The 25,861-nt window shown below is 35.3% G+C and overlaps 2 protein-coding genes across 8 annotated transcripts in view; both read right to left on the reverse strand.

Moving 5' to 3' along the window:
• LOC149786436 (tyrosine-protein phosphatase 10D-like) overlaps nucleotides 1–25,861 on the reverse strand; it is a 405,711-nt gene that overhangs the window by 168,388 nt on the left and 211,462 nt on the right. The gene's annotated exons all lie outside the window — the stretch shown is intronic.
• LOC149786437 (fibronectin type III domain-containing protein 1-like) overlaps nucleotides 1–25,861 on the reverse strand; it is an 81,384-nt gene that overhangs the window by 14,236 nt on the left and 41,287 nt on the right. For all 3 annotated transcript variants that reach the window (XM_089978208.1, XM_089978207.1, XM_089978206.1), the window contains exons 3-6: nucleotides 22,077–22,329; nucleotides 14,004–14,291; nucleotides 9,033–9,314; nucleotides 2,128–2,340 (exon numbers count right to left, since the gene is read on the reverse strand). In XM_089978208.1, the coding sequence (XP_089834334.1) occupies nucleotides 2,128–2,340; nucleotides 9,033–9,314; nucleotides 14,004–14,291; nucleotides 22,077–22,329 (1,036 nt within the window). The remainder of the gene's footprint in view (nucleotides 1–2,127; nucleotides 2,341–9,032; nucleotides 9,315–14,003; nucleotides 14,292–22,076; nucleotides 22,330–25,861) is intronic.

The following is a 25,861-nucleotide window of genomic DNA, read 5'->3' on the forward strand; positions in this document are numbered from 1 at the left end:
ATGAGAAATTATGGCCCTCCCCCAAATCTAACATGGAAATAACTCAACAATCTTTGTCAAAATATCACAAATACCTGTATTCTTTCTTTACCTTGTTTTCCTCTTTGCTTGTGCACAAACAAATCCAAAGACACAAGGAAATAGATTGGCAGGAAATGCTTATGCTTATATTCTGAGAACTGTCTTACATTCTGAGAATTATGTCTTACACTCTGAGAACTCTTACAATCTGAGAACTGTCTTACACTCTGATAACTATGTCTTACACTGTAAACTATGCTGCTCTGTTCATATCAATCTGTACAACAAAGAACACACACAGTCACTGTCCTAATTTGCACAGTGTAATACCCTTTTATATGCCTCTACCTGTTTGCTTACTCATTTCATTGTGCATTCCATTTAATTATCAGATTAACTGGTGAAAATGATAACTAAGTAAATTAGATTACTAAAGGTAGTCTCAATAATATATATGTAGGAGAGAATTTTACGGCACATGGTTGTAATTAAATTAATACAGCTCATGAAAAAATTCCTCTCGAGTTTTCAAGATATAGATGTCAGCAATTAACTAGCTATAGAGGTAGATAGGTATGGAGGTAACATTGTTTCAGAGTATTTTTTTTTAAAGTTGCTCTGGAAATAATTTACTATTAGTTGAATATCATGCATCATTTGTCAAATTTACCAAGAGAAACAAGAGTCTTTCGAAGTGACTGATGCTCAATTAGGCTAAAAGAATTTCCAGGAATTTCAAGATAAAACCATTTGTTCCTTTTCACTGCTGAGTGTTCAAACCATCAAGGATCAGCAATAATAAGATTTTTAAATTAGCTGCTGTGGTGGACATAGTGGCTATTAGATTGGCACCATTGTCATGTATGGCCATGTAGATATCATAAGAAGTCTATTGGTGAAGGGGCCCTAGGTGGCCAAGTGGTCTAAAGCGCTCACCATTACTGACCACTGCCATCTCACCTCTGTCTGCATGGATTCAAGTCTCAGGCTCAGCCAATATGGGTATGTGAGAAAGCTGCCAAAAGCTTTGCATGGGTTGTTGTTCTTAATGTGGTTTTCCCATGTTCTTCCTTCAACAGTTATACTGAATGCTATAAATAGCATATCATGCACTGAAAAATAGTGTTAAGCCCAAACAAGAACTACAGTACTAATGAAAACACCATGTTGATATAAACATAAATTTGGAAAGAGTAAGATGATACTGTTTTCATGATGGCAACCACTGTGACCATATGAGAATCAATTTGTATTATTTTCATTTTGGACCAACTCGACATCATAAGAACACTTCTGATAAAATCCCAATGTCAAAATGACTTTCCATTTAACATTAGTGAAAGCAAGAGCAGCACCATTTTAATTCAGGACCAACAAGACATTATAAGATCTTCTGACGAAAACCCCATGTTGATAGGAATAACACTAGAGTACACTCTTAAGATGGCTGCCATAGTGGCCATATTGGATATCAGATGCACACCGTTTCTATTTAGGACCAACTAGGCATCATCAAGAAGCCTTTTAGTAAACATCCCATGTTGATATGATCACCCATTCAAGATCAGTAGGGATAAGAGTCTTAAGATGATATGAGTAGATGTGACATTCAAGATGGCAGCTATATTGAATGTTCATACAGCACCATTTTCATATGGACCAATTAGACATCATAAGGAGTCTTCTTGTGAATTATGAGTGTTTTTTTCAGGTTGAGCAGCAATAAGATTCTCAAGATACTTGATCTGGTGGTCTTACTGGACATCAGATTGACGCCATTTGCTGACTAAACATTTGAAGTTTGTTGTTTGTACATATAACACAACTTAATATAAATATCCATAATTCTGCATTAGTAAAAGTTTAAACTTGAATTTTATATTTCTTATTGGGTAATCAAAAATATATTAATGTCAGGAAATTGTTTTACAATTAAAAACTAGTCCTAAGTTGGAAACTATGGTCCCTGGAAAATTCTACAAATAATTAAATTAACATTGGTATATTCTGAATAACTATGCTGGACAAATGGATTGGAATGTGATTCCAATATACTAATGCCTGTTAAAACTGGGGCAGAAGTAAACATAGCTTTACATTACAAACCTGTTGTCAGTGAATTTATTTGATACCACTCTTCAGAAGTTGCATTACAGCTTTTATTGTTAGCAGTCTCATCAGGATAAATCCTCTCCAACGTACAGACAACGTATCCCTCACGTGGTCCATTAAAGTCACTTGGTTTTGTCCACGTCAAATTCAAACTACTGTTGGTGAGGCTTGTTTCCAGCACATTAACATTGCTTGGAGAATATGGGGCTGTAACAAAAAATCATCTTTCATATAAATTTAGTACAGTTTCTATTAGCAAAAATAAATAATGTAAGCCTGTCTCTGCAGAATTAGGGATATTTCTGGAAGGCCCACAGAAGATTAACAGATACAGCTAAACTGACTCATTTCTTAATGGAACCACTATGGGGCCAATTTATATATGGCATCTGTCTTATTTCAAGAGCTATATTAAAATTATTTAGCCCATCAAATTTTCATGCCTATTGTTTTTCTGAATTTTGCATTACTAAAATAAGGAAATGGTCTGTTGGCCCCATTATGAAGGTACAATTGGTTTCATAGCCAGGAATATCCCAAAGAATCCAAGTAATGGGTATGTAAATATCATTTGCCAAGAAAACTGGTGTCTCTGACATGTGTTAAATCCAAAGTTTTCTTCCTATCTTATATTTTATCAAAAGGTATAAATCTCCATGACTAAGACTTTTAAAATGTACATATAATAATAGACCATTTCACTGATGCCTGCAAGCATTTCGGACTCACCATCAGCCTGAAAAAGACAAAACATCAGCATGCAAGATTACACCACTGCCCTATCCATCAAAATTGATTGTGTCACCCTGGAAGCAGTCAACAACTTTACTTACCTGGGGTCAACCATCAGCAACACTCTCTCGCTCGATGTTGAGCTGGACAAAAGGCTTGGGAAGGCAAACACCATCATGGCCCGACTAATGAAGAGGGTGTGGGAAACAACATGCTGACAGAGCACACCAAGATCCAAGTCTACCAGGCCTGCATTCTCAGCACCCTTCTACATGGAAGTGAGACCTGGAGCACCTACATGAGGCAAGAGTGCTGGCTCAACTCCTTCCATATACGGTGCCTAAAACACATCCTGAAAATCAACTGGCAAGACCACGCCCCACACAGCGCAATCCTGCAGCATACAAATATCCCCAGCATCAACTCCCTTCTCAGCAAATGCCGCCTTCAATGGCTGGAACACGTCCAATGCATGGAGGATAGGGGGCTGCCAAAGGACATCCTATATGGACAGCTGGCCACTGGCACCAGAAAAGTTGGCTGCCCATTACTCCATTTCAAGGATGTGTGCACGAGGGACATGTAGGCAAGCGACATTTCACTCAATGGCTGGAAAGTGCAGGCTGAGGATCAAGGCACCTGGAGACTGAAGGTCCACAAGGGCACAGCAGTCACCGATGTGAGGAGAGGTCAGCTGGTAGCAGAGAAATGTGAAAGAAAGAAGAGTGTGGCAGTAACCCCAGCATCTCAGACTTCCCAATACATCTGCACCTACTGCAATAGGGACTGTCACTCATGCATAGGCCTGCACAGCCACAGCAGATGATGCGGAAACCCCAGAGACAGACGAAAGTACAAGGGCGCTACTCGCATGGTCTCCCAAGACTGAGACACCAATGAATAATGATAATAATAATAATAATAATAATAATAATATATTCTTGATGCTATGTTCAGCTGAATTCTTTTCTTGCAGACTGCTCTGGTGTCCTAGTCATTAGAGTATCCACCTCGGATGCAGGAGGTCACGGGTTAAAACCCCAGCTGGCCCATTTCAAAGACTTATAAAAAATGGTACTAACAGCTGCTTTGCTAGGCATTCAGCATTAACAGGTTAGTGTTATGACTGCTCAGCCTGGTGTCAGGATAATATGACTGGGTGGGCCATCATGCTACATGTCTGCGGCAAGAAGCCCCAGTGCTAGACATTATAAACTGCCCCACTGCAGAGATCGTAGTGATATGACTAAATTTTTTTAAAAGTTATGTTAAAAATCCAACACACATGCATGCGCATGCACACACACACACACACATGCATACATGTACGCACACACACACTTTTCTCACAGGGTCAAGATGTATTAAAATGTACAGTATTCACACTGACAACAATAAAATACATGGTCAAATGACAATTAATATCACAAACGAGACAATCAGATATGGCAAGTTTGCAAACAATAATAAAATTATATTCTGGGTTAAGATTAATGTTATACAGGGACTGTGTATCACTAAATATCACTTGACAAGAAATTTCATGTTAAAACGCTATTATAAGTAAACTAGTTCTTTTGGGGGAGGGGGTTAAATTCCTTTCCTTAGCCTATGTACACTTTCCTTGATTCTCTTTCTCGACATACTGTCCTCCAAAATATCCTTTATTGCCTGGAATTCAGAAGGAAATCACTTCCAAGGCTGACCCACAAAGGAGGTTCCTAATCTCCATAAGGAGAGAAGAGGCAAGTATGGATCCTTGTCAGCTAATGTATGCTACCACCACCATGTTATTGAAGGAGACAACCCTTTTATTTTGTTGATGCATCCTTGAAAGGCTAAGTACATAACCCGGATTTCCAACTGCTGATGTGGCAGACAGATTCTTCTTGGGACCACAAACCCTGAAAAATCAATCCTTCCAGCTCCAGATGTGTACTCGAGCCTATACAAATCTGAACATTCAGTGGGTCTCTGTAGTTTCCAGTTGACTACATGGAGAAACTGAATAGAGTTCAAGTCTGCCAAGGGCACCAGGTCCATTCCAGAGTTCAATATCCAAAGCAGAAAAATAAAAATAAGAGCTGACAACATGGTCTTGGCTCTTAGTGGCTCCAACTGGGTCAAGAACTTGTCTACTCTTCCACTGGGACACAGACTAATCCTCTGTTCATGAGGAAATTCATCCCTACATAGACAAAACCTTGAGATGGAGTATGTTCTGATTTCTCTATGTCATCTAAAAGACCCAACCTGGTTACTATGTACCAACAGCAAGACAGATCTTGTTAGTGGGGCTCTAGACTGCCATTATGGATCAACCAATTGTCAAAATATTGAAAGATTGGAATATATAGTGACTACTACTCAAATAAGCATGATAAATGTTCCTGGGTATTGAAGCAAGGCCAAATGAGAGAGCTTGAAATTGGAAGACATCACAAAGCAAACTGGAGATATTTTCCTGTGTGGAGGAAAGATAGGAGTGTGAAGGTACACATCCTGAAGAATGAAGATAACATAGTTGCCATGGCATTCCTGACTGAGGCTAGGATCTCTATTTACAAAGATTCCTCCTGCAGAACATGTGTTTAGGGAGGATTGGTTGATAAGTAACTGAACCTTTCCCCCTCATTTGGTCACAGGAGTAGAAGGATATAGAATGGTCATTTAACATCCTCTCTCTTGCATCCTTCTGAAGAAGGGAATCCAACTCTTTCTTTAATTACACCAGATTAAACTGGTGGAAGCACATAGGTGATCTTACTGGAGTAGGAAGGTCCCAAAACAGAAGCCAGTATCCACCTTTCATAATAGAAAGGACAAAGCCATTGACCGTTACACTCAACCAAGCCTCTCTAAAGAGGTTTTAGCTTGGCACCTACAGAAACCTGTAGAGGAAGAGCACTGGGCAAAAGATGGTATACCTCATTTCCTGCTTTGTCAAAAGACCAGACTTCTTCCTCCTTTACCGCCTTTATCGACAGATAGGAGGAGATAGAAGACACAAAGGGATCGGCTCTCTGCCCTAGTGGAAAATATAGGGTACTGCTCCTCCCTGTTGGGCACGCTTGACTCACTCTCTTACCTAGTGAAAATTAAATGGTGCTGCTGCTCCCTAAAGGTAATATTTCTTTGAATGAAAATCCAGAAAACTCTAAAGAAGATGATGATACATTTTTCCTCACTTTATATATGCATCACTCTCAGAGAGATCCCAAATCCTGTCTAAACAAAGACTATATAATGAACAACCATCAGTCCATTCACTGGCTGTATGGCCCAAGGGCAATTTCCTGAGATGACACTTACCCATGTCTTGCTTCGACATAGTTGCTTTATCTTGTTCTGAGAACAGGATATATGCATTAAGTAATGCATGAACTATGCTAAAAACACTTTCAATGAGAAGTCACCTTGCTTGGGTTGTTTACATGAGGTTAACTGCTACAAGGAAGCTACTATAAACTCAAACAAATATTTATAAAAAAAAAACAAGTCAACCTGGCTTAACAATAGCTAGGGCTATAAAAATTAACAAAATACCAGTAGGTTCCAATTGCAAATAATAAGGAAAATATATTTAATGAAGGCTATATGAAGCTAGAGTTAAGAACCTGAGTTAATAACCAAACATGATAGAACTAAACCAAAGGTGGTGTACAATATACTTACACATAAATAGAGCACAAATGTCGATACGGACAAGGTGAGTTAAATGATTCATAAGGAACAATATAATGGAAAAATGCAAGTCTGAAGACTTGTTTTCTTAAAGAGTAATGTATTGTGAAGGGGCAAAAAGAATAAAATAAAATACCAAGATGTTCACCCCATTTGTGGAACAAAAGCAGAAAGACTCACAAGAGAGCTGAATTAACCATATCTTGGTGTGCATCATGTACACCGATGTATAATGTGCACCCCAATTTTCAATTCAGAATAAGGGGGACAAATGTATTTCTGTGATATAATGTGCAGGTGATATAATGCATTTTAAAATCTTGATAATTTTGCTCTGTTTTCATAATGTAACAATCATATATTCTGAACACTGAATGAAAAACTGGCAATATTTAAAGTACAGTATATCTCTTCAATTATGTAGATGGCCCTTAAAGGGAATATTTAAAGATCTGCCTTGTCAATGGAGTACAGTCTATTGCATCATATCCTTCTTCATTGTCATCACTCTTGAAATATCGATGTATGTTCTCGTATGTGAAAGTTCACATCCAGTATTTATACTTATCTGGATTATCATGACATCCCTGAAATCTATCTCCATGGTCTAGCTAGAATTTACCAAGACAATGAGGGGCCCAGAGTGGCCAGGTGCTCTAAAGCGCTCACTGTTCTACATCACTGCCACCTCACCTCTGTCTGCATGGGTTCGAGTCTCAGGCTTGGCTAACATGGGTATGTGAGAAAGCATGACAGTAGCTTCTTGTGGGTCAGTGGTTCTTCCCACAGTTTTCCAGGGTCCTTCTTCCTCCACCAGTTATACTGGCCACCATGTATAGCATATCTTGTGCTGAAAAATGACTTTAAACCCAACAACAACAACAACAACAAAAAAGCAAGACAATGCATTTTAATAATGTTTGACACATCATAGATTTAGCTGGCACTAATTTTTACCTTCAGAAAAACCACACTGAGTCAACTGAACATTGCTCACTGTACTACAGCAAAAGAAATATCAAATGTTGTGGTATAAAATGATAAAGAAAACATGTTCTCATCATTATCATCACTATCACCAATCTTTAATAATGATAATCAAATCTGGATCATCACTTACCAGTATTATAACCTGAGACAATAACTCCATTCATCCAAGGCATGACGGATTACAATGGCAGTTAGTATCATGTACCCTAATTTGGTTTACATTCATGTTTAAAGTGCTTGTGACAACCTGTTGACAATCATGTTAAACATTATAAACTGATCAATGAAATGACTATTAAGTCTCATGCGTTCTTTTATATCCTTGGTGCTTTTTGTTTTTAAATTGGTAGAGGATTAAAAAAAAATTTGAGTGTGTGTGAATTCTACATGCCATTATTGTTTTGACAGGCCTGATGTCCTCTTTTCTTGACCCATTTCAGTACCTGGCTACTGTACAAGTGCAACTGATGACATTTAAGGTGCACAGCATTCAACAGTATGAACTGATTAAACTTTGATTAAACTATGACTAAATTTCATATTAACAATATTTAGTTTAATTTGTGTAAATGTGATTATATTACCACACTGGCATATACTTTAGTCAGCAACCAGTCAATTATGAATCATACCCCACTTCCTGTCTTCTGACGGCATTTAACTGCTACAATTACAATCTAGCTGAGGAATATTTAATTCCTTCATATCGTACAAATTTCAACCAAACCTAGCTCCATCATCACAGAGTAACCTGGAATAATACATTTTTAATAGATCGAGCAGCCTAAAGTATATTGTAAGGTGAATGTAACGCACTTGATCATGCAGGTATAAATACAAGCCAGTACATCTATGATGTTTACAGCATGTATTATACCAACCACTACAACCAGTAATATTAAAATAAAGTGGACATAACTAAAGTGAAAACATTCTCTGAATCATAAAAAATGTAACACAAGTAGAACATAGACATGATCAATTTTTGCTAATTATATGCCATACGTTCCAAATAATGGGAATGTGTGAATATAAATGGCTTTATAACAAAATATTTGTTAAACTCATGTGTTACGCAAGTAGCACCCTATGACTTGACCTATGGTCATTTGAGCTATCTTCCGATGATACTCCATGTACAAAGTGATTGGTTGAATCACATGCCTCTGCACATTTTACATTTTTCTGGATCAATAATTTCATTGCAATATTATACATCCCATAATTTAAACAATATTACTGCACCTGTGACACTGACTTGTGTTTCAACCCTGGAAAAATGTGAGGCTTAACTTAAAAATGTATTTTTAACAACACTCAGGTGGACACTGGATGAATAGACAGAGGTGTGACCACTGTATTTCAATATCTATGACCGAGAATACAGCAGAAACAATGCTCTCCTTGTACTGCCTTTGTCACATAAAACATGTTTTGAATCTAAGAATCAAGTACAAATATAAACCAGAATTAGAGACAGTGTAAATACTTACGCATGATAATAGTTGAGAAGGAGTCATTTCTCGGCTCACTAGTCTTGTTGAATCTATTGGCCACAAGTTGAATTGTGTAGTTTTGGTAATGTCGAAGACTTGTTATTAATATATAGGACTGGTTGTAACATGATGTTTCATTTGCCACAATCTTTCCATCAGAATCTTTAACAATGACTGAATAGTTGTCAACCAGTCCGACAGATGCATTCCAAGACAAGCTGACATTAGGAGCAGTAAAATGTTTTTCACTTTGATTGATAGGTCCAGGTTGTGCAGGTCCTTAAAAAAAAATACAGATGGAAATATGTAGCAAAAATAAGAAAATACAGTAACTTAGAAAAAACAAATAGAGTAACTCAGTACACAAAAGAAGCATAACTGTTTATCAGTAACTACCAACTGACTTGTTTTGAAAATATATGATCAATGGTTTAGGATGAAGTCAATGAGAAAAATATTAGTAAGAAAGCATTTTTATACAGAACCACTGAATGCACATCTGTGAATGTGCTGTTATGTCCTTTAACTGGGCTGTCAGAGGTTCATTATCAATACTTTTTCCACTAAGGGGCTGAGACAATGAAAGGTGGGTAAAAATCCACTGGGCAAGTTCAAGGTACAACACCGAATGTGTAAACTCAGTAATAAAAAGCACACAGTCATAATGGGAAAGTTTGACTCAATCAGCAATGAAGAACCCATTTAATGGACTAATGCTCTACTGATTAGAATTTCCAAGACCTGATTCCATGTCCTTTATTCTTCTTCAGAGTATTTAAATTATCTCTTACATGGTCAAGAAACTCAAACATACCATTGATTAGTTTTGTCAAATTATATCATGGATAGAAAATCAAAGACCTTGTCAAAATATACCTGCATGCTAATTTGGTTAATATATGAATTCAATATTTGAAGTTATTTCAATGGCATCATTCAAGGTAATGGGTATTCATCTGATGCATCCATAAATTCGGTCTGATAAAAATACAAGTCATATTTGTTTGTGTTACAATGCTCACAAGCCAGTACAGCAAAAATACAAGTCAAGTCTGCTGACCTTTCAATCATTGTCAATGTGCCATCAACTTTTTTGTAACACTGTAATGAAATATAAAGTTTTACTGAAATTCACAAACACATGTACAAGTCACTGTGTCATAAGCTCAATCGAATTCAAAACTGGTAGCAGTGACCTAGACTTGGCTCCAATACAATTTGGGTCCAGTTTTCAAAACTTGCTCACAAAACTGCACATATTTTGGTGGTCAGATTGGCACCATTTTCAGAAAGATGCAGTTATACATTGCAAGTAATGTTCTTTACAAAAAACCCAAGTTAATTCCACCATGCATAAAACAGCAGCAGTGACAACAAGATTTTTCTGATGGTCATCGTGAATGGATTTCAAATAGAAAGAAATTAGTAGGCATAGTTGGAAAAGTAGCAAGTGATGATGACCGTCCATTCAGATGACATAGCATTAACAAGATTTTCAATATGGCTTGACTTATGGATCAGCTTATGTGTGGATCGTGCACTTTTTAATGTTTAACATGTTCAGTTTGGGTGGTCAGTTTATAAGTATATACAGTAGTTAAAAAGGGATGTTTCACACTGGAATATGATTAATTTTGCACATTCACTTAAGGCTAATTGCAGCAATAAGCAGAACCGATTTTGTCAGAATATGTCATGTTTCTAACACGTTTCCTCCTCTCTTTCAATCTCAATTTCAACAGATTATAAATGCTGCTGACATTCTTGCTTTCATTTTGTTCACAAATTAAATAATTTTTGTCAAATTGATTGCATTTTTTTTCTCCTTTCAATTCACCCATATGCTTGTTTTCTTTGCAATAGTATATGTACATGTATACAAATTTCACTCTCTTTCAGTCCACTTGTCTGTATTTAAGGTTGCTGACCATGCCAAGGTGAAAGTACACTTTTACTGTATTGGATAATTGGTAAAGGTAGTGGCGCTAAGACGTACTTACAAAACATGGAACTCACAGTTGAGTTTTCAGATTTTGCCTCAGGAGTTTTTCAGATTAACAGTACCATTGTTTATTTATGTGGGTCTCAATTTTCATGGTTTTATATTTTAAAAAAAGACATTTTGGGGTACTTAAATTCCTGGTTTTGTCTGTCAAAGTAAACTCTACTAATAATAATAATCCAAAAAACTAATACCAAGGAACAAAACAATGACTACAAAAAACATCTGCTTCAATGGTTTGTTACAACACCATGGTCATAAACTTAAGTAACAGAAAATTGCAAATCCAACAAGTTTTGTACAACATAACAATTAATTTAATTATCAAACTTATAAAATAAAAATTAAAAAGGGAACTTATAGATTTGAACTGAACCCAATATAATCAAAAAATGTTCTATTAAAGTCCAAAAGAAATAAATGTTCTGAATTTTGAATCTGCTAACAGTCCTGATGTATCAAAATGGCATTGTCTTGAACTCCTTTGAAAATTTGAATAATTCCCCAAAAATATCTTAGTCCAATGAGCACTTTGTAGTTCCAAGGGATATTCTAAAAAAATCTTTCCTCTTAAATGATATTAAAACATAAATTTATGTATATTTGAAGACTGATGTTACAAGAACATAAGAAACAAGACTGAGCAAAATTGTCCAGCTCCATGTACTTATATACAAACATAAGAGGTGGAAACACCTTTTGCTACTACTCTTATGTAAGAATTTGAAAATATCCCACATCATAAAAGAACCCACCCTACCTAACCCATCGAACAGGAAATAGCTTGATTCTTCTAAGAACTCATGTGACTCTGCCAGACAATGAGAAATTACCCCAAAGCTGTCAAAGACTGGTACAATTCAACACAGATCCCTTTTGGTTGGACAATGTCATTATTCCGAATCAAACCAAACAAGTGACCAGCTGCCCCTTGCTCAATGCAATTGCAAGTAGTGTCAACATGTGTTTAGAACTCATCAAAGTTGGAAAATGCTAACTAAACTGAAAAACAATGGAATCACTCTTTGTTTGAACCTGCTTCATGTATCAAACTGCTTCAACAACTAGATTTTACTTAGAACCTCATCGATCAAGCAAATTTACACTGACTGGATAATTGTGCCTCACATAAAAATGTGTTAAGATCAAACTTTGAGAATGCTGCCCATTTAATTAAAACTTTCAAGATAATTTACCTGTCAGACATTTGTGTGTACCAGACAACTTGATTGATTTGACACTGATTCAATGGTTTCAGTACTATGCGGTAATTAGTGTATATACACAGTGTTTCATTAGCAATTTGCTTCAAGCAATAGTTTTAGTATTTAACAGTCATTGTTGTTTGCTGGAATTAAAATTGCAAGGATAAAAGAAGATATGCTTTCAAGAGGATTACATTTCTGGACAACTGTTTTGCTTGAACAAAAAATCAGTTTGAATAAGTATTGAAGCTAATTTCATTTACAGTATCATTTCTTGTTCTTTCTTTCATTTTCGGTAGTAAAAGTGCTTGAATAACATAAGCTTATTATCATTTTTCTCTATCCTCACAACTATGATTGAAGGGAGTGACCTTAAATTACAGCTATAGATTGTTGTACAAATATTTACATATGTCTGCATTGAAACAACATCAAATGCCTTCTAATTCTTTTTAACACATTAACCCCTGGAGGTTTATGTCATTTTTGCCTGAAAATAGAGTAGGAAACACATTTTGCAAGCTATTTCTGAACAGATCCGAAAACACCAAATCCCCGGTGATCTTTCAATAACATACTGCCTGGTTGTGTTAGAAACATCATTGGCTATTTGACTCGCACATGAGCAGAAGGGTAAAAACTGGAGTTCTTTTTTTTTTGGTAAACGGAGTCATTATTTTTGTATCGAGACCACTCTTTATTCCAAATGCCCATCTTATCCTACTTTTTGCAAAGGAACATCTGTCTGTTTGTAGTTCATACCAGTTTGCCTTAGATCCGAGACCAAAATGCCTAAAATCCGGACACAAAATCGGTTTCCGATCAAGAGCGAATTTTCGGTAGAAAAATGTCGGGTTCAAACAATAAGGTTTTTTATTCTGTATTTTGTAGTGCAACATCTGTCTACCTTTCTATAATACCACCCACTTTAGTGTATGATGCATGACCATGACACTACAGAGCTCGGCAGTAGGCTACTACCTCCTGCCCTGTTAAGTTGTTGCTAAGAGTTAATGTGTTAAAGGGTTACAAACACATTTAAAGTTAATATTCTTTTACCATATTACAGAAATGATTCTGATTCATGAATAAGCTTTTTTCACCACAAGTAATAAAATGCATGGTAAAACAAATTGGGCTGGGGGATTCTTCAATGTATGTGGGTAGTTTTTTGTTGGGTCTTTAAATTTATGGTTCAGGGCAATAATGAAATCCATAAAAATTGGTATTCCATGAAAATTAATGAGTTTTAAAGTGTTCGCATCAAAAGGTGATTACAATGGTTCATACTACAAACATGATATATCAAGTCTGAAAGAAATAATCTCTGATTTTAGATCATCTCATAGTCTCATTTTTTAGTTAAATTTTTCACAGAAAAAGATATTTGTTATGCTTAGATTTTTTATTCTCTCATGATATTTTGTACCAAAGAATCATGTCTTTTAAACATATTCATACCAAGATGCATTTGTTGGAATAAGTATGAAGATAGAATGATTAATTATCCTTTCACTCGTTACTATGTACACACGTCACACAAACTGCAACACTTATTAACATCTGGTAAAAGTACACGCAAGAATAATTTGTTTATATTTTGCATTCATTCATATAGATGACCCAAAACAAAAAGAATTCACAGATTTCAGTCAAATAACACAGAATAATTTATGATATCTCAGTCCGAAAATCTATAAGTACCACAGGTATGAAATAATTTAATACAATGCCTAACTGTGCAATTAAAAAGACACTTACGTTTTATGAATATCTTATATTTCTGGACATGGAAATAACCCTTGGTATGATACATGTTGACAGAAACATTAAATTGTGCTCCCGGTGATAGGTCTGTACAAGTGGCAAAGGAAAACAACTTATTTGTTGTGCAATTCCCCAGCTGGCTCACATCTAGTCCTTGTGCAGTTACCCAAAGTTGTATTGTGCCATTTAAAATGAGGTGTTGTACTTCTGGTAAAAATGTACTCCAATTAATCATCACAGATGTCTCATTGTCAGAAAGGACAGTCATTTGAAAACGAGGAACTGAAACATAAACAGAAGACAACAAACATAGATCATTTGTACACACCATTGAACACAAGATAACATTTGACCAGAATCAAATTGTTCCAATCTTAGTGCAAATCCTAGTGTCCTAGGTGATATACTTTGCTCTGAAATAAAGGATTAGCATCATAAAAACTATGACAACATATCCTGCTGTTGAGGCTTAGTTAATTTTACATGCTATAATTGAATCTGATCTAACAATATGAGTAAAAGGTTTACACATACAAACACAATTTTTATTTTCATATGGCAAAATATTGCTTTTTGCTGTCCAAAAATGTAAAAAAGTTTCATTCAGTGTCCAGAAACAGACAAGTGAATGAAAACTTGAAGCCCAAGAAAACGAAATCCAGACATACAATATCAGGCTACACCTTAAATTGCACAGCAAAGTAATCACACTCTTTTGTACAATAATGCATGAAAACACATTACTTACCTAATTTCATCTAATATATTTCAGTTCAAAATAAAATGCTAACATATCAAGAAAGACAACATCACATACTAAGCAAAAATTCTTTAGCTTTTGGAATTGTTCTTACTTTCCTAGCAACTAAATTCCAAGCTGAAACAGCACCCTTATGAAAACTGTCCTGAACCAATGACATTCTGAATAAAGGCAAGACCAGTCACATGGTCACCTGAAGGATTAATGTCAGCTACGTCTCCTGGTAGGTAGTGCCACCAGAAAATCTGATCCAACAAATCCCTTATCATGTGTTTTAGTATTTGTCTGTCTTTGTTTCAGTTAAGTTTTCCCTATCAAGAAATTTCTATATGCATGTTTTTCTGTGCCTAGCATTTCTGCATCAGGCATTTCTGTGACAGGCAACTCCATATCCATCATTTCTGTTAATTGTCATTTCCGCAATGGGCACATTGGTGACAAATAATAAATGTAATGAAAATCAAAAGATAAATTTAAATCTTAAGAAGGCAAAAAGAAGGGAAGTAACAATGATTTAGAACTGAAAAGAAAGAATGAAATAATATAACTTTACACTCAATTAAATGAAACTCAAAGAAAGATTTACAGTAAGCAACATTTAATTTGTAGGTGACTGCAGTTGGTATTATGATAATTCTAATTATAGCACATTAAAAGGATTAGCTATTTGGTTCCACTGTCAGAATCTTGCCACGATATTTATTTAAGACATCCATTACAAGCAATATTGTTGTGCTGTACATTTTTACTATCTAACTTGTACCTCCTTCAGATATGTACAAACACAATAGTTGTTATCTCAATTGTTTTGAAAATCAGTATTGCAATTTAAAGGGATTAGTTTAGTTTACTCAAGTGCCAGTATATTACTTCATGGAATAATTAGCAGCATTGTTGTTTAACTTACATGGAATTTTTTTTATATACTCATACCTTCTACCTGATATTGATAATAATTTTTCCACATCAAAAGGATTTATTAGTTTGCTCAATTGCCGAAATCTCATTTTTACATTTACTTAATATATTAATTAGCAATATTTTCATTTTACACTTGGGCGTAGCAATCTTCTTTCCATACCAATGTTTCAGCACATTTAATCGCTGATGTGGCAGTCACTGAAAAATCTTGGCACATAAATTTCATTCGCAGAAATACAGTGACAGGTGTGGAAAAAATGCATGTCATGGGAAACTGATAAACTGAACATTCAAACACCATAGTAACAGGTATAACTGGGATCAGGGGATGAAATGTGTTTGCATAAACTTGTGACAAAGTTTTCATTGTGAATCAAGGTGTTTCTCTGCCCCTTATGTCTAACTCAAGTAAACGAGGTCTTGAAAACACCTTATGAGTGTCCTTCTAAGCTAAACCCATTAAGCATGTACACATACTCTACTTATGGACAATAAATAAATTAGGTTAATTACAAAAATTTCTTGTTTTATGATACTCCAAAACAATAACTGATTACTGAGGACGATGATGACAAACAATGATGATGACTCTTGTTTACGATGCTAAAATATATTTAATTAAATTGAAATCATAATTACAAATCATTTCATCAAATTTATGAAAATAAATTGTTATTCAGTCGAGAAGCTTTAGACATTTATTTTAATACAAGGCAAAAGACACATTTCAAATTATTATTTATATGGTGCCTATCTCAAAATTAGCAACTTTATTTTTCTAAAAGTTAATCTGAAAGTGATTACTAATGGATAATTGCAGAACCATTATCCTATATGTAACATTTAACATAATAATATAGTGTTCTACCAAAGGTCCCAAGGGCAGGGAACAAAGTGTTCCCATATCCTCCCAAAATTACATTGTCAATAAGCTCCAGATGCATGTGGAGAATGCCTATATTGCTCTAACCTTTTTGTCACACTAAGGAATTTTAGAACAAAAAATATTGATAGCCTGAGGGACACATTGCCATATACTTGCAAGCCCTGGGTCGAATGTATAAAAACATAAGTCTACAACATAGCAACTTTCAATTAAAGATATTGAAGTGAATTGATTAAGAGTGCTTAAAAGTCTCAGTGGTTGTTAGTTGAAGAGACTGCTGTCAAAAAACTTATCCCTGGAATCACTGTAAGATTTACCTTGACAGGATATGCAATGGGAACATTCCTCCTTGTCTGTGTCACTCTTATGGAAAAGACAGTATGAGATCCATATCTCCTATCTGGTAGTAACATAGTGCACAACAAACATGAGAAAAAGGACAACAGACTGTTTACTACTGAGATTCATCAGCCACATTAGAGGTCCAACCGAATGTTCAGAGTGTGTGTGTGTGTGTGTCATTTGGATTTTTAACGTAGTTTTAACTATTTTTCAGTCATATCACTACGATGTCTGCAGTGTGACAGTTTATAGTGATGTCAGGCACTGGCGCATCATGTTTCAGGCCAATCTGTCCTAACACTAGCTTCTAAATGCTCAGCGCCAAGTGAAGCAGCTGTTAGTATCATTTTTGAAAAGTCTTTGGTATGACTCCTCTGGGGTTTGAACCCGCAACCTCCTGCAACTGTGGTGGATGCTCTAACTTAATATTTAGAAACTTGAGTATCATCAGAGTTGTGTAATTAACAACCAGAAAGTTTCAATGCAATGTGTCCATCTTCTCCAGAGATACCAACCACCTTGGAACCATGCAAAAGCTGACGACATTATCACAACGTTTCAAAGTAATAAGTTCTGTCTGGGCACTATATGAAAAACTCCACCTCCCCAATGCTTCAAACCAAATCCTACTCAAGCTGATGAGTTGATGGAAGAATCAATGGATGGATACAAAGATTGACAAATGAGATGCAGTTCTGCAAACACCTACACATAGAACGCAAGACTATTCTGAAGGGAAAAGACCATAGAACTTGGACAAATCCTTGCCACTGCCAGTTCTGGTGCTTGGAGAACAGAATGCAGAACACTTCCACGGGACACTACAGGAGCCAATCGCCAATAATGGTAAGATTGCTACCAAGCTGTTTACCAAGAGGCTGAACTGGTCTGAATGGATGTCCAAGGCAGTTTTGAGTTACAAAAGTAGAAAAAGACAGCCAGCTAACTGATTGGCAGAAAAAGCTGCTTGGCGAGGTGAAAAGTACTTGCTGTCTCTTCTGTGTGAGCAAAACACTTGGTCCTGCTTTGGGACAGTCCTGACTTTTGTCCATGTCAGTGTTTGCTCAGCATATTCATCTGGATGTACAAGGTATCCTTATGAAAGTGCCAACTGATGCCAACCAACCTACAAAAGATTGTGCTGTCATGTCCCAACCAACTAATGCAATGCAATTGTCAGCAAAGTTTCTTTGCCGTTCTGGGTAACAAACTGTAGGTACATGTAGTAAACAAAAGTATCAAATGCTTGGAGCAGACAAATGCTAACACGACCATCTAGACAAGCTACCAGTCTAAAATTACTCAACAAAATCTTCAACACGGGGTCATGAAATCATTATTCTTGTTGATTTTGCTGCCAGTATCATTGACCATAGGTGGCAAAGTGTTGGATTATGCAGTATGCAACTGACTAGTGAGTCACCTGATTTGTCCACATGTAAAAAAACACTGCAATCCACCATTTTAGCTGATATATCCACATGCCGGTTATGCTCTCTAGTCTTTAGTGACCGATAGATCCACTCTGTATGTCCATGTTACAATCAGTCTTACTGGTCAGTAATGGGAAGTAAAAGAACATTTAACCAATCAAAGTACAAAATGTCTTATTGGTCATTAATGGGAAGTAAAAGGACAATTACTCAATCAAAATACTGTTAACAAATCAATGTTCTACTAAATCCTGGCATTTTTTGTAACTCTGCACCATATGTAAGTTATTACTCACATATGTAGCTGACAGTGCAAACAATGGCTTTTGCTTACGCTACTGATTTAAAATCCAAATTTTCAGGTTTGACAACTTGACACTGTTGAATTAATAAGTGTTGACAGTGAAACTTAACAATAGTATTCAATGATGAAGACAGTGAAGTTTGGACAAGAGATCCATGTGCTCTAAACGATATAGAGTTACCAAAAGTGTTGGTCCAACTTTCATTTTAGATAGGGGAAGAAAGAGATTTATTTTTTCTTTAAATTTTTCTCATGTTGTTGACTGAAGCAAGTGTAGCATAAACTAATGGCTATGCAGCAAGGTGTATGGAAGAAAAGACTAATTCGCACTGGCAACCCACCAACAATCAACAAAATGCTGGCCTTTCCAGAAATACAGTTGATTATGTCAATTCTGGCACTTTCAACCAATATCCTAGCTTGGCAATCTAAACTGTCCTTCCAGATACCAAGTATTCTCAAAAGTATGACCAGAGTATGTTTTGAAAAGTTGTCAAGTATTATCATGTAAATGACACAAGGCAGAATCCACCAAGATGCCAGCTTGACATGACAGAGAACAAGTTATTGACAAAGCTTCAAAAACATGTCTTACAAATGACAAGGGTCATAAAAAGCAGTCTGGAAGACAAGATGATTACCTGTAAAATGTAGATTATCCTTCAAGCAATATTTTGCCAGCAAAGCCAACTAAATTTGGAATAGTCTGGAAATGAGCAGACCCACACAATGGTTATGTACAACAGTTCCAGGTGTACACAGGAAGAGAAGAGGACCAGGCTGGACACATGAAAGAAGAGGGCCTTTATGTCCACGTTGTCATAGATCTTACTGAGAAAATATGTGGTAAATCACATGTAGTATACATGGAGAACTTTTTCTCCAAGCCGTGCACTGTTTGAGTCTCTAAGAAAAGAACAAATTTATTGCCTCTGTACAATATGAATGAACTGAAAGGGAATGCCATATGCAATAAAATCTGCCAAATTAATGAACAAAACAGTGTGAAGATGACAAAATGCAATTTATGTGATGAAGCATCGATTGACCAAAAACAAATGTCCATTATCTTTCAACAGGTTGTGACCCAAGTGAGAGCAAGATGGTGCACAGAAGACAAAACAATGGCACCTACCAGTTAGTGCCAGCTGGGACTGTCTCAGAGATGTATAATAAATAATGTTTGGGGTTGATGTCTCAGACCTGCATAATAAATAAATCTTTGGGGTTGACCTGGCTTATCAGAAAAAAATGCAGTACTCCACCTGCCACAAAGCTATGTTATGGTGGAATCAACTATTTTCATTCTGTTTTCATGAGGCTTTAGCAAATACATTAATAAATATGCAGGACTCATGGTCACCTAACGACAAACTTGCTGTCAAATGTTTTTTTTATAAAAAATCGACAAATGGATTTTTGTATTGCTGCTGCACAGCAGATGATTGGGGCATTTTGAGGCTCAATAATGAGAAAGGCACCATCTGTAATTGATAACTGTGGAGATGCACATTGGCCCACAGAAGCCGAAAGACCAGGGTGATGCAAACAGTGTTCTAATGAAAAAGGATGGCATGAGGTGTCCATCATGTGTAAACATTGTGATGTCTGCTTGTGTATAAAGCATAAAACTGCTTCTGTAAATACCACGAAGAGTAACTTAAGAAGATGTGACATTATAAAATAATTACATGTACATATTTGACCATTAACTTTGTATAAAAGACTGAGAGATACATTTTAGGGCTTAACAATAGTGTTCTGTGTTCTATTCATGGATTTTAATACCAGTCTTGTGGATGTCAGCAGGATAAACAAACTCACACAGATAAAAGGTAGTTACAGCTTTTATATATTTATAGTTTTAGTCTATAAATCAATCTATTATACAGAAAGAAACTAAAACAATTGGTCCATATCCCTAAATCATCAGATAAAACATTATCATTTGGCTGCAGCTGCAGCAGCATCAGGCTTTGGTAGTCAGCCCTCAAATCGGCTGCAGTAGTGACTCCATCAGATAGGCAGAACAGTGAGTTACTATAGCAGCTCTAATAGCTGAAGAGATATAAGCGTATTTGAATATTACATGACAAATTATTTCCCAAATAAAATTGTACTTGTCACAAATATATTTTGAATCTTACAAATACAATTCATTATCCATTAATCACATGTTTGACATGTGTCATGTATACCGACATGGTACCCAAATGTGATGTTGTCAAAGATATGTGGTTCAAATCCAAACTTTGGGGAAAATATCAGATTAAAAAACAAACATAAACATCATGTAGTTATTTTCTAGCATTTGTTAATGTGTTAAGGACATGTATTTCATTGTTTGACAGCAAATCATCCTAAGATTTAAACAAGAGCACGTGTTTTCTGCTTGAATTTTACTTTTTTCCCTAGTACACTATATATTTTCTCATTTGTTGTGTCATTGTGTTTTATGTTTACTGGCCCTCTTTGATAAATATCTTGGATGAGCATTGGCATCCCACTCAGTTTCCCTGCATATTATATTAAAAGTATAGCTAGTAAATTGTAAGCTTTGGTGTAAAAAACTTCCCATTCTTATGACCAAGCTCTCTAATATCAGCAAAATGTGTTTTACCATGTGACCGCTCTAATGTAAGCTTAATCAACTTATTTTACATACAGTTTTTGGATTACAACTTATACAAAAATTAACATACATATAGTAAATGTATCTACTATAAGGTACTGACCATTTAATTTTGGGGTTGGGGGGCTGCAATTTTCTCTTGAGCTGAGATTATATTTTCATCTGTCTCAAGGTAAAAAAAAATCTTTAAATAATATAATGGGTGTGACAAGGAATTATTTTGCTTTAAATCAGATAGATATTTTCGCAGTTCTTGAAAAACAGGCCCCTGTCTCAGAACATTAAATTGTTGGTCCCTGATATAAATGTGGTATACCATGGTACATATGATATGTTCACAAACACTGTAGTATAACATGGTACAAAAGCAACTCTGATTACTGCATTACATCATACTTACTCCTTATGTATACCAAAGCATGATTTTGTTCTACACCTTAAAAGTACTGTAAATCGTAATCTGCTATGTTTCTGATAGTTAAAACCAAAGTAGCCACTCAGTTGCTGATTTTCCCAAAATGGTTTCTAAATTTAATGTAATAATCATTATATGCAACTATCTTTTCTCCTTTACCATTATAAACAAGAGACAAGTTTTGGTTACCTACAAATTTTGGCTACTGATGGATATTTTTTTCTGGTGGGAACCTATCAAGTCACTGTGACATATGACACAGATTTTTTTTTTTTATACATGGAGATATATATTCCTTTCTGAAGATTTAAATGAATGAAAATTATTATTGTAGGTATTCCCTTTATTCATGAAATAAGTTCCACATAAAGTACCTTTGATGCATGCTGTGTTGTTTACTTTAAAAGTGCCACTGATGCATTGACATTTGCCGTTTTGACATCCACTGTTAGTCCAATTACAGCTGGTGTTAACAGTACAGTTTTCTCCAATCAGAGGGGGTCGTGTAGTTGTTGCTATTGTTGTCGTGGTTGTTGTTGCTGCTGTTGTTGATTCAGTGGTTGAAACTGAAGGAATGGTTCCTGAAGATGTGATTGTACTATCTGTTGAAACTGTTGCTGATTTTGTCTGCAAATAAGAATATATTACCAAGTTAGAATTATTAGCAACCAAACACTGTTACATGCATCTAAATTTTCCACATAACAGGAGTATATGACTGCATGAGAATGCTGGTACTGATATGTCAAGTGATAAATCTGAAATAATTAGTGCCACAAACATTTTATTAAAAAAACGATGTTTACATTTTGAAAATTTTATCATTTTATTATATATTGCTTTTTTTATTAATAGTCAAAATGTAATATTCTGATGAAAAGATAATAAAGTTAAACACTGAATATACACATGCTACGTAGGAGTCCGATTTTTAAAATGATATAAACTTTAAGGCTGCTGATTAAGCATTTATAAAAGAACTGTGAAAAGCCTGACCTATGTTTTGTAGTCCTCTGTGTACAGACACTAGTATGGTATACTTTAATCTGGATATAACTGACAATAAGTCTCAATGACTGGGACTTAACCTAAAAGTGACAATGCACAAACCATTATTTGTTTTTAAACAGACTTATCATGACCATCATCTCAGACCTTATGATCTCTGAATGTATGGTTTCTTTACTACCCTAAGTGCAATTAGTCATCCACAACATTTGGTCAAGGAGCAAAACAAATGCTATTCTGCAGAATCCATTTCTCTTTAAATCACAATAATCCCTAAATCAATAGGCCTCTCCAACTCAATGAACTTTGATCAGGGTCTTGAACTACACTTCTATGCAAAGCAATGTTTCTTCTTTCAATGTGACCTTGCTGACTGAAACCCGAAGACAATAGGCTTCTTTTTTACCAAGTGTGCAAATCACCCAGAAATTTTTGTGATGGTATATGGTAAAGAACATAATTTTCTAACAAATACATTTTTCTTTCAGCTTTATAGTGACCCTGACTATTGACTTTTGATCCCCAAATCAATAGGATCTGCTGTTCCCCCTTGTGCAAGCAGTCTTTGGAAAGGCAATATAATATAATCAAACATGTCAATAGCTGGCACTCATTAGAAAAAGTCAAATGCCATTATTATTATTATTATTATTATTATTATTAACATGAAGTATGAGCCCTACAAACATTTTTGTCAAGGTATGTGGTCAAGAACTAAATTTATTAAGCAAAAACCATATTTTCTCTTCAGCCACAATGACATAGATCTAGACCTCTTGTCTAAAAAATCAGCAGGCTTTTACATTCTAAGTATGTAGGTCATCCGTATATTTTGGTGAAGGTACACTGTGAAGAACAAAGTTTTTTTATAGTAAAAATCACTGTTTCATTTGTTGTGTTCATCAAAATATCTGTAGTGTTAAAATGTGACAGCCTGGTTAAGGAAAGAGGTTACTGACTTGCATCCATCCTCTCTGAGGTCACAAATTTGAGGCAATAGATATGACTGAATAAGTGAAACACTGTTATCTCAAGATATACAAAAAAAGACCAAAATATCATTAAGATATCTTCACTGATACAACAGTTATATTATATTATATTATATTATATTATATTATATTATATTATATTATATTATATTACATTACATTATATTATATTATATTATATTATATTATATTATATTTTATTATATTATATTTTATTATATTATATTATATTATATTATATATAGAGAGACAGACAGACAGACAGACAGACAGAATTCACTAATTTATATTTTTCCTTAACACAATCTTGACCATGAGATATGACACATGACGACAGCATATGATGCAATTTCTAGCTATGACATTTAACAGGTTCAAGCTTCATTAAAATATATTCCATTGTTCAAAATTTATATTCTAGGCAAGGATAAAAGCCAGGGTTAATTTTTAATTGACTTGAATTTAACAGGGAGGTGGGGGAAGCCTACAGTGTGCAACACACTGTCTAATTATGATACATAAACAAGGCAGTCTCAATAAAATGTTCCCCTGCTGTGAGTTTGACCATGAGGTAAGGTATATTAAGGCCTTTGTAGTGGTATTTAAATGCTAATTAAATATGTGATGCTATATCAAGTCATGACATACTTGGGCAAAGTTTCATGAAAATCTCTCAAACTGTTACAAAAATATGAGAAGGACAATAAACATTAAAAGAAGGATGGACAAACAAAGCAAAAATATAAATACATTTTACTTAAGATGGATATATAAAAACTACAAACAGAAGTCAATGAGATTTTTGTAAGTAGTAACTTTTAGTAGTTATCCCATGACAAGTACTGAGGGCCCATATTATCTTAAAAGATGGAATTGGGATTTATCAGAAGTCTTCTATGATTCAAAAAGTAAAATTTGACTACAATTTTACAAATTGAGCAAAGGTTGTACAAAACGAGAGTACAGTATTATCTCTCTTAGGGCATACTAAGATAATGTCTGTGATGGATGTTCAGATTTTAGTAAGCTTTTAAATGAAAACTTTATTTATGTCATGTTATTCACTCTAAATCTCAGGTGACAAAGACAATGTCTCTCTCTCTCTCTACGTAAGACTGAGCAAGCTTTAAACATCATTCAAATCATATGATTTCAACAAAAGTCCCTCAAAACTGGGCATAACAAATTTCCAGGAATTCAAGATATGATCATTTCTTCCTTTTAACTGTTAAAATGTTGTTGAAACCGTCTCTGATATTCTTCAGCTATAACAAGATTTTCAAATCAGTTGCTGTGGTGAACTTAATGGATCTGAAGTTGGCACCAATTTTATTTAGGACAAAGTAGATATATCAGAAGTCTTTTTTGGTGAAAACCCCATGTTGTAGTGGTCAATCATTTTTTGAGGAAGTAGTATCAAGAAGATTTTGAAGACAGTTGTCATGGCAGCCATATCAGATGTATGACTGGCATCGTTTTCATTTAGGACCAACTATGTATCATAAAGCTATTGGTGAAAACCCCATGCTGATGAAGCCAACAGTTTGAAGAGTAGTATATACAGCAATGTTTTCAAGGTATGACTTTTCATTCAGGAGGTATACAAAAACAAGATTTCAAGACAGCTGCTGTGACAACCATACTGGACATTAGATTATGGCACCATTTTTTAAGACCAACATAACATCATAAAATGTTCTCTGGTGAAGACTCCATTTCAACAGGGCTTTTTGTCCAATTTGAGTTGTCGTAACAAGATAGCTGCCATGATGGCCATATTGGATGACAGATCAACACCATTGTTTTTAAGACCAGCTAGACACCATAAGTCTTTCTCCAAAACCCCATGTTGATATGACCATCCATTCAAGATGAGTAGCAATAACAAGAGTATCAAGATGGCTGCCATGGCAGCCATACTGGACTTCAGATTGGCACAGTTTTTATTTAGGACAAATTATACATAATATGAAGTCTTTTTGCTAAAACGCCATGTTGATGTTACATTCATTTAGGTGGAGTAGCAATATTAAGTTTCAAGATGTCTGCCATACGAGACATCAGATCATCGCCACTTTTAATCTGGGATCAACTACCAGGAAGTCACATCATGAGAAGTCTTTTACTAAAAACGCCATGTTGACAAGTGATAACAAGTC

Source organism: Sinohyriopsis cumingii, chromosome 12 (assembly GCF_028554795.1).
Source record: "Sinohyriopsis cumingii isolate HCF-2022 chromosome 12, ASM2855479v2, whole genome shotgun sequence".
Lineage (NCBI taxonomy): Eukaryota > Metazoa > Mollusca > Bivalvia > Unionida > Unionidae > Sinohyriopsis > Sinohyriopsis cumingii.